The sequence below is a fragment of the Quercus lobata genome, chromosome 2 (genome assembly GCF_001633185.2).
Source record: "Quercus lobata isolate SW786 chromosome 2, ValleyOak3.0 Primary Assembly, whole genome shotgun sequence".
Lineage (NCBI taxonomy): Eukaryota > Viridiplantae > Streptophyta > Magnoliopsida > Fagales > Fagaceae > Quercus > Quercus lobata.
The window spans coordinates 12,405,048-12,418,871 of NC_044905.1; the positions used below are offsets into that span (position 1 = coordinate 12,405,048).

The 13,824-nt window shown below is 35.1% G+C and overlaps 2 protein-coding genes across 2 annotated transcripts; one reads left to right on the forward strand and one right to left on the reverse strand.

Annotated features, from left to right (window-relative positions):
* The first annotated feature begins 498 nt into the window (after positions 1-498).
* LOC115974533 (SKP1-like protein 1B) lies at positions 499-2,461 on the forward strand. The gene is made up of 2 exons (XM_031094933.1): positions 499-938; positions 2,027-2,461. The coding sequence occupies exons 1-2, from the start codon at positions 642-644 to the stop codon at positions 2,198-2,200; spliced, it is 471 nt and encodes a 156-aa protein (XP_030950793.1). The 5' UTR covers positions 499-641; the 3' UTR covers positions 2,201-2,461.
* Positions 2,462-5,699: 3,238 nt separating this feature from the next.
* On the reverse strand, positions 5,700-12,427 carry LOC115975237 (CO(2)-response secreted protease-like). The gene is made up of 9 exons (XM_031095939.1): positions 12,211-12,427; positions 10,551-10,816; positions 10,320-10,431; positions 8,793-9,372; positions 7,873-7,973; positions 7,289-7,534; positions 7,048-7,162; positions 6,754-6,964; positions 5,700-6,656 (listed from the first exon to the last, which is right to left on the reverse strand). The coding sequence occupies exons 1-9, from the start codon at positions 12,399-12,401 to the stop codon at positions 6,064-6,066; spliced, it is 2,415 nt and encodes an 804-aa protein (XP_030951799.1). The 5' UTR covers positions 12,402-12,427; the 3' UTR covers positions 5,700-6,063.
* Positions 12,428-13,824: the final 1,397 nt, after the last annotated feature.

Below are 13,824 nucleotides of genomic sequence, written 5' to 3' on the forward strand. Positions count from 1 at the left end.
AGGATAATTGCACACTGTTGCTATTAAAAACAATATCAATGTATCATTTGACATTACAGTTTTTTAATTATGGTTTCAAAGCATGCTTATAAGGGCTTCTAAGTTTTTCCCGAACTATATTATATGAAGAAAAAATAAATAAAAAAATTATATTTGTTACATTCATAAAAATCCAAATCACGACCAAAATTTGGTAACTTAATCAACAATTAAGCGTCTTGAAAAATATTTGGAGTTCAAATCTATTATTCCCATCATAATTATGAATTATTATCTAAAAAAGGAATAATTCTAATCACATGACAGTCATTAACTTTGAGATCCCAACAATCATAAAGGATCCAAACTTGCAAATCACACACCGACTTACACGGTAATTAATTTTCATCTCTACTTTTTGTTCGTTTCCTAATAGTAATTGAAATTTAGAAAATTCTGGAATAAAATTAAATATCAAAAAAAAAAAAATTATATATAATATAAATAACAAGAGCCACCCCACAATTCGTACCTCAAAATTATTTCATTATTAAAAAATTTATTTCTGAAGAGAGAGTCTCCCAAACTCTATCCGATTTCTAGGGTTTGTGTAACCGGAAAAGAGGTAAAGAGAAGAGAGAGAGAGAGAGAGCGAGAAAACGATGTCGTCGAGGAAGATAACGCTGAAGAGCTCGGACGGAGAGACTTTCGAGGTGGAGGAAGCGGTGGCGTTGGAATCTCAGACGATAAAGCACATGATTGAAGACGATTGCGCCGACAATGGAATCCCTCTGCCGAACGTGACCAGCAAGATCTTGTCGAAGGTCATCGAGTACTGCAAAAAGCACGTCGAGACACCGAAAGCCGAGGACCGTGTCGCCTCTACCGATGAGGAGCTCAAGAACTGGGACCTCGAGTTTGTCAAAGTCGACCAGGCCACCCTCTTCGATCTCATCTTGGTTTGCCCCTCTCAGATCTTTCAATTTTTTTTTTCTCTCTCTCTCTCTCTCTAGGGATTGATTTATCTTGTTTGGGAACAAAAGGGGAATTTTTTTTTTTTTTTATTTGTTATATTGTTATTGTGAAATTGTGAATGTTTACTCTGTTATGTTGATTGCTGAATTACTAGCCCCTTTACTTTGTTTTGTTTTGTTTTGGTTGAGATGAAATAATTCACAATCTTATTAGTAAGCATTGTTGTGTTTTAGCTGTGATATTATGTGTCCTACTCCTATCTAGAACTCCTGTTTTTTTTATTGTGATTTTGTGGGTTTTTGCTGATGGATTTGTTGCTGAAGTGTAGATGGACCCTAAGATTGTTTTAGGTGAATGGTAAGTTCTTTTTGTATTGGTTGAAGTAGTGGTCTCAGAATGCCAATGAGCTTGAAACGGCACATCTTTTATTGGGTGCAGGCATACTCGAGTAAAAATGCCTCACCAAACAGACCCCAAATATAGTAGTGGCCATAATAATGTTTTGGAAATCATTACAATATGCTGACAAGCGTTATTAGAGTGATGGGTATGAATCTTGACTTACAGGACTTTCAAGTTTTTGGAACATGTACCTGGATGAATTTTGGATAATCAAATTATGTTTATGTATCAACCTTGTTACTTTATTGTTTCTTCTGATGTAAAATATGGAATAGCTTTAGCGACTCTTTATCTTTTTTCTGTTTTGAACTTTGATTTGTTACGATATGTGCTGACTCTTGCTTTTGAAGACTCAAATGTTGTTCCCAAATAGAATCTACTTTATGCTTGAAATTCTACTGATGACCCCTTTAGTTATCATACTATCAACTTTCTTTCCATGTTGAAGGTCCACTTAGCAATTTTCTTGTGATCCTGCAATATACTTTTAGAGCATCAAGACCATTGGTGTTTTGTTGTCCATAGAAGCCACCAAGATCATTTAATGGGTCTATGGTTTTGTTGTTGCATTCAGCATGCACTGAATTAGTGCTGTATTATATAAGTTACTTCTACCATGTTTGTACACCTAGAATGACAAATCTCACTCTGGATTATGTCTGGTTTGCAGGCTGCAAATTATCTGAACATCAAGAGCTTGCTGGATCTGACTTGCCAAACAGTGGCAGACATGATCAAGGGCAAAACACCTGAGGAAATCCGCAAGACGTTCAACATCAAGAATGACTTCACACCCGAGGAAGAGGAGGAGGTTCGCAGGGAGAACCAATGGGCCTTTGAGTGAAAAAAGTTATAAAAATGAGCAGATTGTTTTTACTTTTTTGTGGCTTATGTTTTACTCTTGTGCTGAGGAAAGGGGTGGTTGTTTCCACCTTTCTAAGACCTTCTAGTTATTCAAGTACTGTTCTAGGTGTCTCTGCTGTAAAACAATGTTTGTTTTGCTTAAACCTTACCCACTTCCCTTTCCTCCACATTTAGTTGCGAAATATGATGTTTAATGGATCTCTTTTATTATGTTAATATGATAATATGTTGCTTTTTCTCCGGTTGTTTGTGTTCTTGATACTTTTATCTGCAGTACTTGTCGTATCAAGGTGATCCACCATTGACTTTGGTGGAGGGGATCCAAGTGAGTTTTGTTGAGGTTATCACATTATGCTATATTTTCAGAGCCTCAGTGGTTTGTTTATGATGGATCTATACAATTCTTGTTGGTGCTTCACCACCAACTTTGCTTGAGAGAGCTGTTCTTTCATGGACTTGGTTCCGGGTTGGGTGTACTGTTTACCAAGATTTTTTTCTATGTTATGTGTGTCTATTCTATCGTGTACACAAAATTTACCAATTTTGTTATTGGTTCAGTGAATCAGCCCTACTGCCATCTTTTTGCACACTATGGCTTGAAACAATCTTTAGTAGTTTCACTGCCTGTGTTTAGTTGTTTACAGCTTAGTGAAGACTCCTAAAACGTTTATAGTGTGCAGGGGAAGGCGCTTTCTGGCATTGTAAATTGGAAAATGCTGAAGATATTAGAGTAATTCTGACATTCAAATTCCCAAAGTAGAGGTATTTTTTAGTCCCATTGTAGAGGCTTGGTTTTCTTTAGCTATCAACGTGGCTCCGACCTGGCACTTGTTAGGCTCCCTGGCATAAGCATTAATACATTAAAATGAAATTAAATAAGCAGCAGCCTTAGTTTGACCCAAAACTGATGGAATGGAATCAGCACGGAGAAGTGGAGAAAGAAAATCGAAAATAGAACAAGTGGAAAATTTATTGGTCAAGGCATGCCTTATTCCCAGGTCCTATATTTTGAAGAAGGGTCTTCTCTATTTAAAACTGGTTTTAAGGTTTTAAAATTCATTTTATGGTGTGGTGTATACATAAACTTTGTTGTCCATGCTATCTAATGCTTAGAATCGCAGAAATGAATGCTCGTTTTTTCTCCGTTGACCATTACCAATGCTAAGTTGTAACCCTGCATTGGCATTGTGGAGAGGAATGTTCCATGCTGGCATTTCATGTGGTGGGCAAAATTGTATCGGTAATCACTTTCAGTTGAATTAAGCATTGTTTTCTAACATTATGTGTTACTAACTTTGTTAGAGCCCGTTTGGTTCCACTTTTTTAGCCCAAAAATGGCGTTTTCAAAAAAGCTTAACCAACTTGCGCGTTTGGTAAGCTCAAAATGCAACTTTTTTATAAAAGTTGCGTTTTGAACTTTTATAAAAAACTGAGGACAAAACACGGAAGATTTATGGACCCTCAGGGGTCCATAAATCAAAACGCGCTACGCGCGTTTACAATATTACCGTTGCAATAACCAAAAAGATCGAAATACCCAGCTATTTCTCTCACGTCCCTCATCTCTCATCTCTGCTCTCCCTTCGCATTTGACGCCTCCATCTCTTCTCTCTGCTTGCTCTGCCCTCTCCGTAAGTCTCTCTACTCTCTGTCTTTTTTCTTTGTCTTCCTTTTCTTCTTCCGCTTCGTCTTCCTCTTCTTCTTCTTTCTTTCTTTCTGGTTCTTCCTCTCCGTAAGTCTTTCTGTAGTTTTGGATTGTGGTTTGTTTTATGGGTAATGATTTTTCTGTGTGTTCTTTGGGTTGATTTCTCATGGGTATGGGTTGTTTTAATTTGGACCGAACCTGGGTTGATTCTCATGGGTCTGATTTGGGTTGTTTTGGTTTTGATTTCTCTGTTCTTTGGTTGATTTCTCATGGATCTGGGTTTGATTTCTCTGTTCTTTGGTTGATTTCTCACTTTTGGTGTGTGGGTTTTGATTTCTCAGGTACCAAAAACACTGATCTGCTACCAAAAACCAGGTACCAACACTGATCTGAATTTTTTTTTTTTTTACCGAGTGTGGGAAAAAAAATTTCGGATCTTGCTATGAATGGGTATTGTTCCTTTACTTGTTTTGTTATTTTTTTTTGCTGATTGGAATATATAATGAAGTGTTTAGTTAGTAAAAATATATAATGAAGTGTTTAACACTGATCTGAATTTTTTTTTTTTTTTTACCGAGTGTGCTATTTTAATATATAATGAAGTGTTTAATGAGTATAGTTTGTGAATCTGAAATAGCCGAGATTAATCTTAGCTAGCTTCTAGCATGTGTAATTTGACTTCTTGTTATACACTAATGAGCATGTGTAATTTTTGCTTACACAACTTTTAGTTTTTCTTGTATCTTTGATAACTCTTTCTTTGCATTCACAGTTTTATTCCGCTGATTGAAACAGATGGATATATAAAATTGATTGAAACAGATGAATCTTGTCTAGGTCTTGGTATTTAGAATTGATTGAGCCCAAAACCTAATGTGATGATTGTCCCATGGACCAACTGTAACTATCTGCATTTCTGAGTTTTACTGATCAAAGTGGATGTTTTGAATTTTTGGCACCCTATGCTTTCACTTATGAAGTTACACTTTACTTTGCCTTTTACCCTGTGGTAATTAAGCATTTGTTAGTTGTAGCTTGTGAATGGCCCTCTATGCTGAAGTTTACTACCAATACTCATTTAGTGCTTATGATGCACTTATTTGTTTGATTTTTCTCTCCATGAGTGCCTACTGGTATGACCGATTATATAACTTTTGCAATTAAATTAGGAAAAGAAATAATTTAATGATAGCAAATTAACAATCTACTCGTCTGATTCTTCTTGTATTGGGTTCCTGTATCACAATTCCTCTCCAACACTCTGACTGTTGATGACATAGACACAACCTAAAATCCTCCAAGAGGTCAAATTGACATTTTCAAACAAACAAAAAAAGGAAGAAGCCTCATTGACATTGTAGTTTTAGTAGTAATTCTGTTGGTTTACTCCCTTATCCTCGAGGCTGGGAAGGGCATTGTCATCATCCATGTAATCCATTGCAGTGAATTTTCTTGCCACAGATTACTTGTACTTAGCCTTTGAAATTTAAACTTAGCTGGAGATACAGATGCAGTGCTTATTAGTAGGGCTATAAATGAACCAAATCATTCATAAACAGCTCGGGCTTGGTTCGATAAAAAACTCGTTCATGTTTGTTTATTTATAAACAAGCCAAGCTTAAACTTTAGTTTTATGATTGCTTAATAAACGAGCCGAGCCTGAGTAAAAAGTATTGTTCATGAACAAGCTCGTGAACACCAAGGCTCAATACAAAAGTAACAAAATAAGTTGAGCCTAGACTTATTTATGAGTTTGGTAATAAAATTGATATGAGCTTGACATATAAACCCATATCTTTCTAAGACTTTAATTAATTATAAGTTGAGACCACTCATCCAAACAAAATAGGCTGGATCATAAACTTGATGTGGGTTTAATAATATACTTGAGTTGGATCTCAAGCTCAAAAATATGATATTGAGCTTGAGTTTGGGCTTGATATAGAGCTCGAGCTTGACTTAACTAATGAACCAAACCAAGCCAAGCCAAACTCAAACTTTTATACTTTATAACAAGCTCAAGCTTGAACATTATTTATAGGCTCGTATCAAGCTCAAGCCAAGCTTGAACATTCTACTTTTGTTGTCGAGCCGAGCTTAAACATTCACTACTCGACAAAGCTCGGCTTGTTTATAGCTCGACTCGTTTATAGCCCTACTCATTAGTATCATAGGTACATGTTTAGTTATCTACTACATTAGAGCACATACTCGTCGTTGTCACCGCTTTTACTGCTTACTACAAATGGACTCCGGACTTTGAATTTTCCGTTAGTCCAAGTGATTGATCCAAATACATCTTCCTTCAATGAGGTTGCAGTGGAAGAAGAAAAAATCACTTGGTAGCTCAGCTTCTCATTGTTCTTTGTAAATGTCAGTTGATCTGGAATCACTTTGACAACTATTCCGCTAGGTGCATCCACACTTACAGCATAAACCGTTTTACCATCCCCACCAACGTTAGTTACCGTTCTGCTTATATTCTTGCTCGCTTTTCCATCGAATTTGGAGATTGCAATTGAAGGGTAGTTGATATTGGATACGTAATCACTGTTCGAGTCCCTGGGGCAAGCAAAATCATTGGGAATTGTTTTCGCAATTGCTTTAATTCCATCTATATCAAGGCCAATATAGCATAGGTAGTTCAAGTAGTCAGTGGTCCTGGTTTCGTACACTAGCCCTGGTTGTAATGGTCCAGATGTTGTTACTTCCCCTGCACCATAATCATAAGGTGTGGCTATTGAACCTGAATCTGTTGTTATTGGAGCTTTCATGTTGTTTGTTTGAGTTGCTGCAAATTGATGATAGTCAGTATTCATTGGTTAGTACTACAACAACAACCAAACCTTAGTCCCAAAATTTGTGAATTATAAGTTGCAGATTCTGACCTGTTGTCATGATGGCTGATTTGATAGCCGATGGACTCCACGTGGGGTTCTGTGATTTGACAGTGGCGGCAACCCCAGAAACATGTGGGCACGCCATGGAGGTTCCTGAGATCACATTGTATAATGGAGGTTCTTTTCCTTGTGGAGTTTGTGATGTGTCGTTTGCAATCCATGCTGCAAGTATGTCCACTCCTGGTGCTGCAATATCAGGCTGCAAAACAATCATGTTAGGTAACTAGTAATTGGTTGTTCAAAGTAATATATAACATCATTGTGAAGAGCAAGAAGCCATGCCTTGAGAACGTTCATTGTGTCATATGAAGGCCCTCTAGCCGAGAAGTATGCAATAGCAGGTGCTGGCTTATATTCTGTCACTGCTACTGTTGGTAGAATTGTTGCGACTGGGTTGCTTCAGAAATTTTCATACTAATTAGCATTTTTTTTTTCTTTCTTTGCTTCAAATACTCAAGAAATTACTAGTTTAAAAAAACTAGTTTTGGAATATAATTTCAAAAGAAAACTTTGGTTTCATTACCTGCTTGAGTTTATGTAGGAGAGGACTTCAGCAGAATCATTTGACTTAATCAAAGTTGCTGGAAATGAACCATAAGTACTTGCCACTCTGCTTGATTTGTCGTCAATCAAAACTATACCGATTCCTCCAAGACCCTTTACTACTGATATCTTCTCTCTCGCTGAATAATTCTCATCGCCGACATTGTTACAGACAACAATCTTCCCCTTGATCAGGTCCTTATCCATTGAATCTGGGTTGCAGTTTCTGAACATAATCTCAAGCGTTTTACATCTTATGGAAAAATGAAAAAGAACAGAAAGAAAGAACGTTTTGCATATTCTTTGGTCTAACTATTAGTACTATAAAAAGATTTTAACAATATAGACACATGACATTTCTCGAGTTTGTTTTAGTGTTGGAGCTTTGTCCTTGTTTGCTTGTCCAGGGTTTTATCTTTTTTCTTCTTAAAAAAATGCTAAAGATTATATATATAAGATTTGCAAAAGGATGAATGTCTGAATTATTTTATTATAAAGACACTATAATTCTCCTTTCCCTGGATTGGCATTTGGCATGGTTATCAACTTATCATGTTTACGTACCTTGCCTCAGCTTCATTGGCACCACTTTTCTTGGCATTCTTAGCATATATCAATGGATATTCAGGAGATTGTTTAAGTGGAGAGAAATTTATGCCTTCACCCTGAGGTCAATAGAGAGAAACTCAGCAACAAAAAAATAAATAAATAAACCAACTCAAAAAATTTAAATAAATACACTCAACCATTCATGTAACAATCTCATTCACAATTTAAAAAAACACACAAATATTATTTGCATATTTTCTGCGCACAACTTTTGTAGATATCTTAATATGGAAGTTTGGATTTAAAAAAAAAAAAATATATATATATATATATATTTAGGAACCAGTTGGAAGCTAGGACATGTGAGAAATAGTTGTCATATTAAATATGAGTATTTTTTTATTATAAATATTTGCACCTTTAACATAAGTGTCAATTTAACCCCTAAACTTTTGATTTGAACAAATAAGGCAAAGCATTTTTACGTACCAAATCAAACCTTTTATTACTATTTTCGTTAAATGCTAATAGCTTAAATCACATGATGTACACATAATTGTTTAAATAAAATGTTCGGTAACCAAATTGGCACTCACGTAAAAGTATAAAAAAGAGAAGTACTATTATCTACAATATTTTCACAACAAATCATAGGTGTTAGTTGTCATTGGTTCTAATTTGAACATACCACTGAAATTACTTAAAATTTGTTATGAAAGTGTTGTAAAAATATTGTGAACGGAGCATTTCTTTAAAAAAAAATGGTTGTACCAAATGAACACCCTCTCATGTTTTTTTTTTTCCCTATAATTTGTATATTAGAAAACACCTAGGTCAATATCACAATATATAAGTGAACAAAATTCTCAACCAAAAAAGAAAAATTTATTACCAAAATTTTATTTATTTATTTATTATTTTCTATTAATGTTTACCTTAATCACTTTGTTTCCACCAAGTACCACCTTAGATTGGAAATCTCGGTCAATAGTAGAAGCAGCTACAGTCAAAATCCAAGGAGCAATATTCACAACACTTTCCGATTCGGGGCCATCATTCCCTGCGGAGCAGACCACAATGATCCCATGGTCCACTGCGTGGAACGCTCCGATCGCAATTGGATCAGACTTCAAACCAATCCTTATATACGATGGTGCGCCAAGAGACAACGACAAGACATCTACACCGTCCGCTATTGCATCATCGAACGCTGCAAGAATCGCAGACCCAACACAACCGGCGGATGAGCATACCGTATACATAGCGATTCGTGAACTTGGGGACCCACCCTTTGCGGTTCCATCTGCTAGACCGTAGTAGGATGCACTGGCTACGGTGCTACCTGCTGCAGTTGATGCCACGTGTGTACCATGGCCAACTGTATCACGAGGTGTATGCAACTTTGCTGGGGCTGTAGCAGCAGAGTCGTCGTATTTTTTTTGATATTTTGTTGTTGTTGTTGTTGTTGTTTTGATATCAGCAGAGTCGTCGTAGGATCTTGCACCAATCAACTTCCTGATATGCATGTTAAGTATAGTAACGTCATTTTATAATATTTTTATAACAAATTATAAGTGACAGATTGTTATTAGTTATTATTTTTAAGACAAAAAAGTAATTTTAATGTTAGGTTCAAATTTAAACTAATAACAACTAAGTATTAACCACCTGTAATTTATTATGAAAATATTATAAAAGTAACATCTATCGGTTTTTCATGCTTATATAATGACTGATTTAAAACATTAGTTTAAAAAATATATTTTTAGAAACTTTTTATAGGAAAATATTAAAAAAATAATTATTTTAAAAGTTTTTTAATATTTTTTTATAAAAATAGTGTCAAAAACTTTCTAAATTTTTTTTTTATATTTTATAAAACTTAGAACGAAGTTATTGTGTGATTTTGTTGTGCCCATATGCTTTCTCTATTAAAATTCATTTCCCAATAAATAAGTTGTCCCATTAGTGCCTTTTAATATTCAAACAGTATCTAATAAGAGAATGTATTGGTGATGGGATAAATAAATTACGTGTCTAAGAGGTTGGTAATTCAATTGGTTCATATCCTGATGATTTCAAAGTAGAAGTCTAAAGTTCAAATTCTCCTTAAAAAAAAGATCAAACATAATTTAATCAGAAATTTTCTAAAATTATTATGCCTACCGAGAATGAAAGTCTGGATTAAGCTTCTTTGGGCCTATTTTAAGCCAATCGAGCTACTTTAAGTAATCAGGCTATTATTATCAACAAAAAATTTAAAAATGGGGTTATTAATTAGGCAAGATCACCGACTTAGCCAGTCTTATTCTTAGACAGATTTTCAAACCGTTATGGGCTCTTTTATGACGGCAAATAAAGTTGTGAAATTGAAATATCCATCGCTTTCAACGAGTCTATAACTTAGTCCTTTTGCATATTTCATGTTAACTTGAACCGTGCAGAAAGTAACATGCACTAACCTATTACAATTGGAGGGGTTGAAATCATCGGCTTTCACGCAAGTTCCCTTCCACCTTGACGGAATTGGACCCATGTCCTTGTCATTAAAACTCTCTGACTCTGGCCAAATCCCTATAATATTCCATGCACTATAAATCAGAACATAATGAACGATAAAACAGCACGCAAAGCAAATGTGTAATATATGCAGTTCTATTTTTGTTTACTAAACAATACTAGTATTGATTTACCTGTGTCTAATATGCCAATTATTGAGTCTGACCCAACAGATGAAGAAGATTGATCATTGCCCGTATTAGGTTTGGAGTCAATCTTTACAGACGTTTGGTACTTTAAGAAATCCCAAGAACGAGTTGTGTGGAGTTCTACTTGGGTATCAGGAAAAACAGATACAACCCCAGGTTTCTGTGCTATTGAACGAGCCTCCTTCTCTGATATCCGAGCTGCAAACCCTGAGAAACCATGCCTGTAGGTGTGTACTAGTGTATTTTCTTTCCTGGCACATATAGTCACAATTAACTTATAATTAATATTGACTTCTTGTAACACCCCTCCTTTAAAAAAAATGATATTATGGATTTGGCTTTGTTAAAAAACATTTCTCTTACGGTTTTTTTATCTTCAACTTGCCTTGGGTTCAAAAATTGTCAAAATATGTGGCATAAAAAAGTTTTCAAATATTTTGTCTATGGGTTATAACTTATACCAGTATGTTCATCACTCTTTTTTTCTTTTTTTTAATCTGAGTATGTTCATCACTCTTTTGGAGTAAAGGCCATAGCTATGATATGAAGGATTCTCTATATCTAGATGCAGAAATGTATAACAAAAAGAAATGGGTAGGTCAAGTTGCAACTTTACTAGGAATTGGTTAATATAAAGCAAAAATTAAATAGTGGACAAGAGTACAGGACGAATATTATTGTTATCTTACTAATCCAATTCCAATTGGTTAATTTTACAGTACACGTCTCTTCCTACTAAAAAAACAACATTTGTTTTAATAAAGAAAAGGTAAAGTGTAATCATTTTGTTGAAGATATTGTTTGGATGTGATCAAAATAGCATTTATTAATTGAGAAATCTATACCATCTTAGACAAGAAGGATAGAAGGACCCCAAACCCTCTTTATGTGGGTTTAACCAGAACTTAACCTCAACTCAACTGAAGTCTTGATAACATAAGTATAGTCATGGAAATTAACTACACGAGTCTGGGAATTCAACCTCAGAATATTGACTTCAGTCGATCAAATCACACAAGAGTAAATGAGTCACTCAGTCTTCATGGTTAACAAACAACATTTTCTTCATCAAAAAAAAAAAAAAAACAAAAAACAAAACAAAACAAACAAACAAACAACATTTACCATGTTACAAGTGGTATAATATAAAAAGTTAGAGCTAAATTATAAGATACATTCTCCAACTTTTTATAAAATTCAATTCAATCATTAAACTTAATTTTCGTTCAATTTCAATACTCCTTTTAATTTTATTCACTTTCAGTACTCACTTTTGTTCAATACAAAACTATGTCATTAACGGCTTTGATGGTGACTAATGGGAGAAATAAATTAAACAAAATTGAAAATTAGAATACTTAAATTGAATTTTAGAAAAAGTTGAATAGTGCAATTTATAATTTAGCCAAAAGTTAATTACCCAAGACAACGAAGTCCTTTTAACCTCTTAAGCATGGAAGAAGTAATAAAGCTAGCTAATGCCCTACATTTTTTTTTTTTCCACAACAATTGATATTTTCAATTGTGATCAGTGTAAGAGAAAGTGATCATGTCAATGATAAGGCTATGTGAAAGTAACATTCTTCAAATCACAACCTACTACTTCAATTAGTATCTTCTTGTGTCTCTAGCTAGCATTAATTACCTTCTTAACACAGAGCTCATAAGCCGAGCATGGTCATCCCTCAAGGAACCATTTGTGGAAGCCGCAGCCCCCATGTACACAATATAAACGCCATAGTTAGTCCCCGCTTGAGCTGCCCCAGTATCTTCCAGAAACGAGACAAGGAAGAGAGAGCAGAATAAGAAGAAAATCGTATTGCCTTTCATTATCATATAGATCTCTCTGTGTGTCTGTGTTGTTGAATGAGGAATATCACTTTCACAAACCTCATGCTTTATAGACATAAAATCGTAGCAAATGATAGGCCAATTTGATCAAGGCTGTGGTTTCTATGGTGGGTTTGTGCGTAAGCGCACTGCATACATGTCAAGCTGTATTGTGATCCGCCCAAAGTGCGCCATTTGAGAAATGGAAATATTGGTGGTGGTATTTCAGAAATGGAAATTAGTGGTTACGGTGAAGATGATGATGAAAGTGGTGGTGGATAGCTGAGGATATTTCTTTCCAAGGTCATGAGGTACAGTGTGTTGAGGTCTAAGCATTAAAGCTAGGTAAACAAAGTTAGTCCTTATTGAACAAGTTTTTTTTTTCCCATTTTGATGGGAAAACTTTTTCCGCCTAGGAGGAATATTTGAATGCACTTTTCCCACATGTATAAAAGTGAAGTAACCTTCTAAATGAACACTTTGTAATGATTTGTATGGGTGCAATGCAACTTTTGGGGTCTGATGTCTAAATTGGATGCTTAGTAGTTTGGGGCCTATCACCTATGAGTGTTGTTGATGTTGTGCATGTGCTTCAAATCTATGAAAATGGGGAATTGGGGATTGATGAGAATATGTACGAAATTCTCAGGCTTGTGAGATGCAAAAAAAGAAAAAAATATACGTCAAAGAGAAAATAATCACACACAAGACAATATTTACGTGATTCGGTAATTTACCTACGGCCACAGAGTTGCAGGGATTTCACTATTCTCAGAGAAAAATACAGAGTGCGGCAGTACAGTTTTTTTGTTCTCTAAAAAACTACATAAAAAAACTCTAATCTCTAAAAGCAACAGCTTTTTATATCCTACGCACAAGATTCACAATGAGCTATAAAAACGGACCAAAAATTTTTTGGCCCAAACCTCCGCTCTATGGACTAAGCATCAGAAAATCTCCCATTAAAAACTGTAACAATATTATTTCAGGTCGGATCATAATCCGGATCAAATACAACTAGACTCTACAAAACTTAACAGGGATCCCACTCTGCACTCTCTGACAAGACACTTTGGAGTATTGTGGTTTTTAGATATATGACATGGTTTTACCCAACCCCAATAATCATACAAAAATGTACTTCCATGATAAGAGAGAATATAATGTGGTAGTGCAGCAAATGTAAGCTATATCCTTGTAGGCATGCCCATTAACTCTTAGAGTTCGTGATTAAAAATAAGGGTATCAAATAAGGCAAAAACGTCTACTAGTGGTACGTACAATTGAATCACACGTAATCAGCAAATTCAGGACCCCACGTCCAAATGCCTTATCAAGACTATCTTAGTGGATGACAAAGAAAACTAAAATAAAATCATAGACTAATTATACTCATAGTGCGCCACTAATTCATGGTCACGTTTTTGTA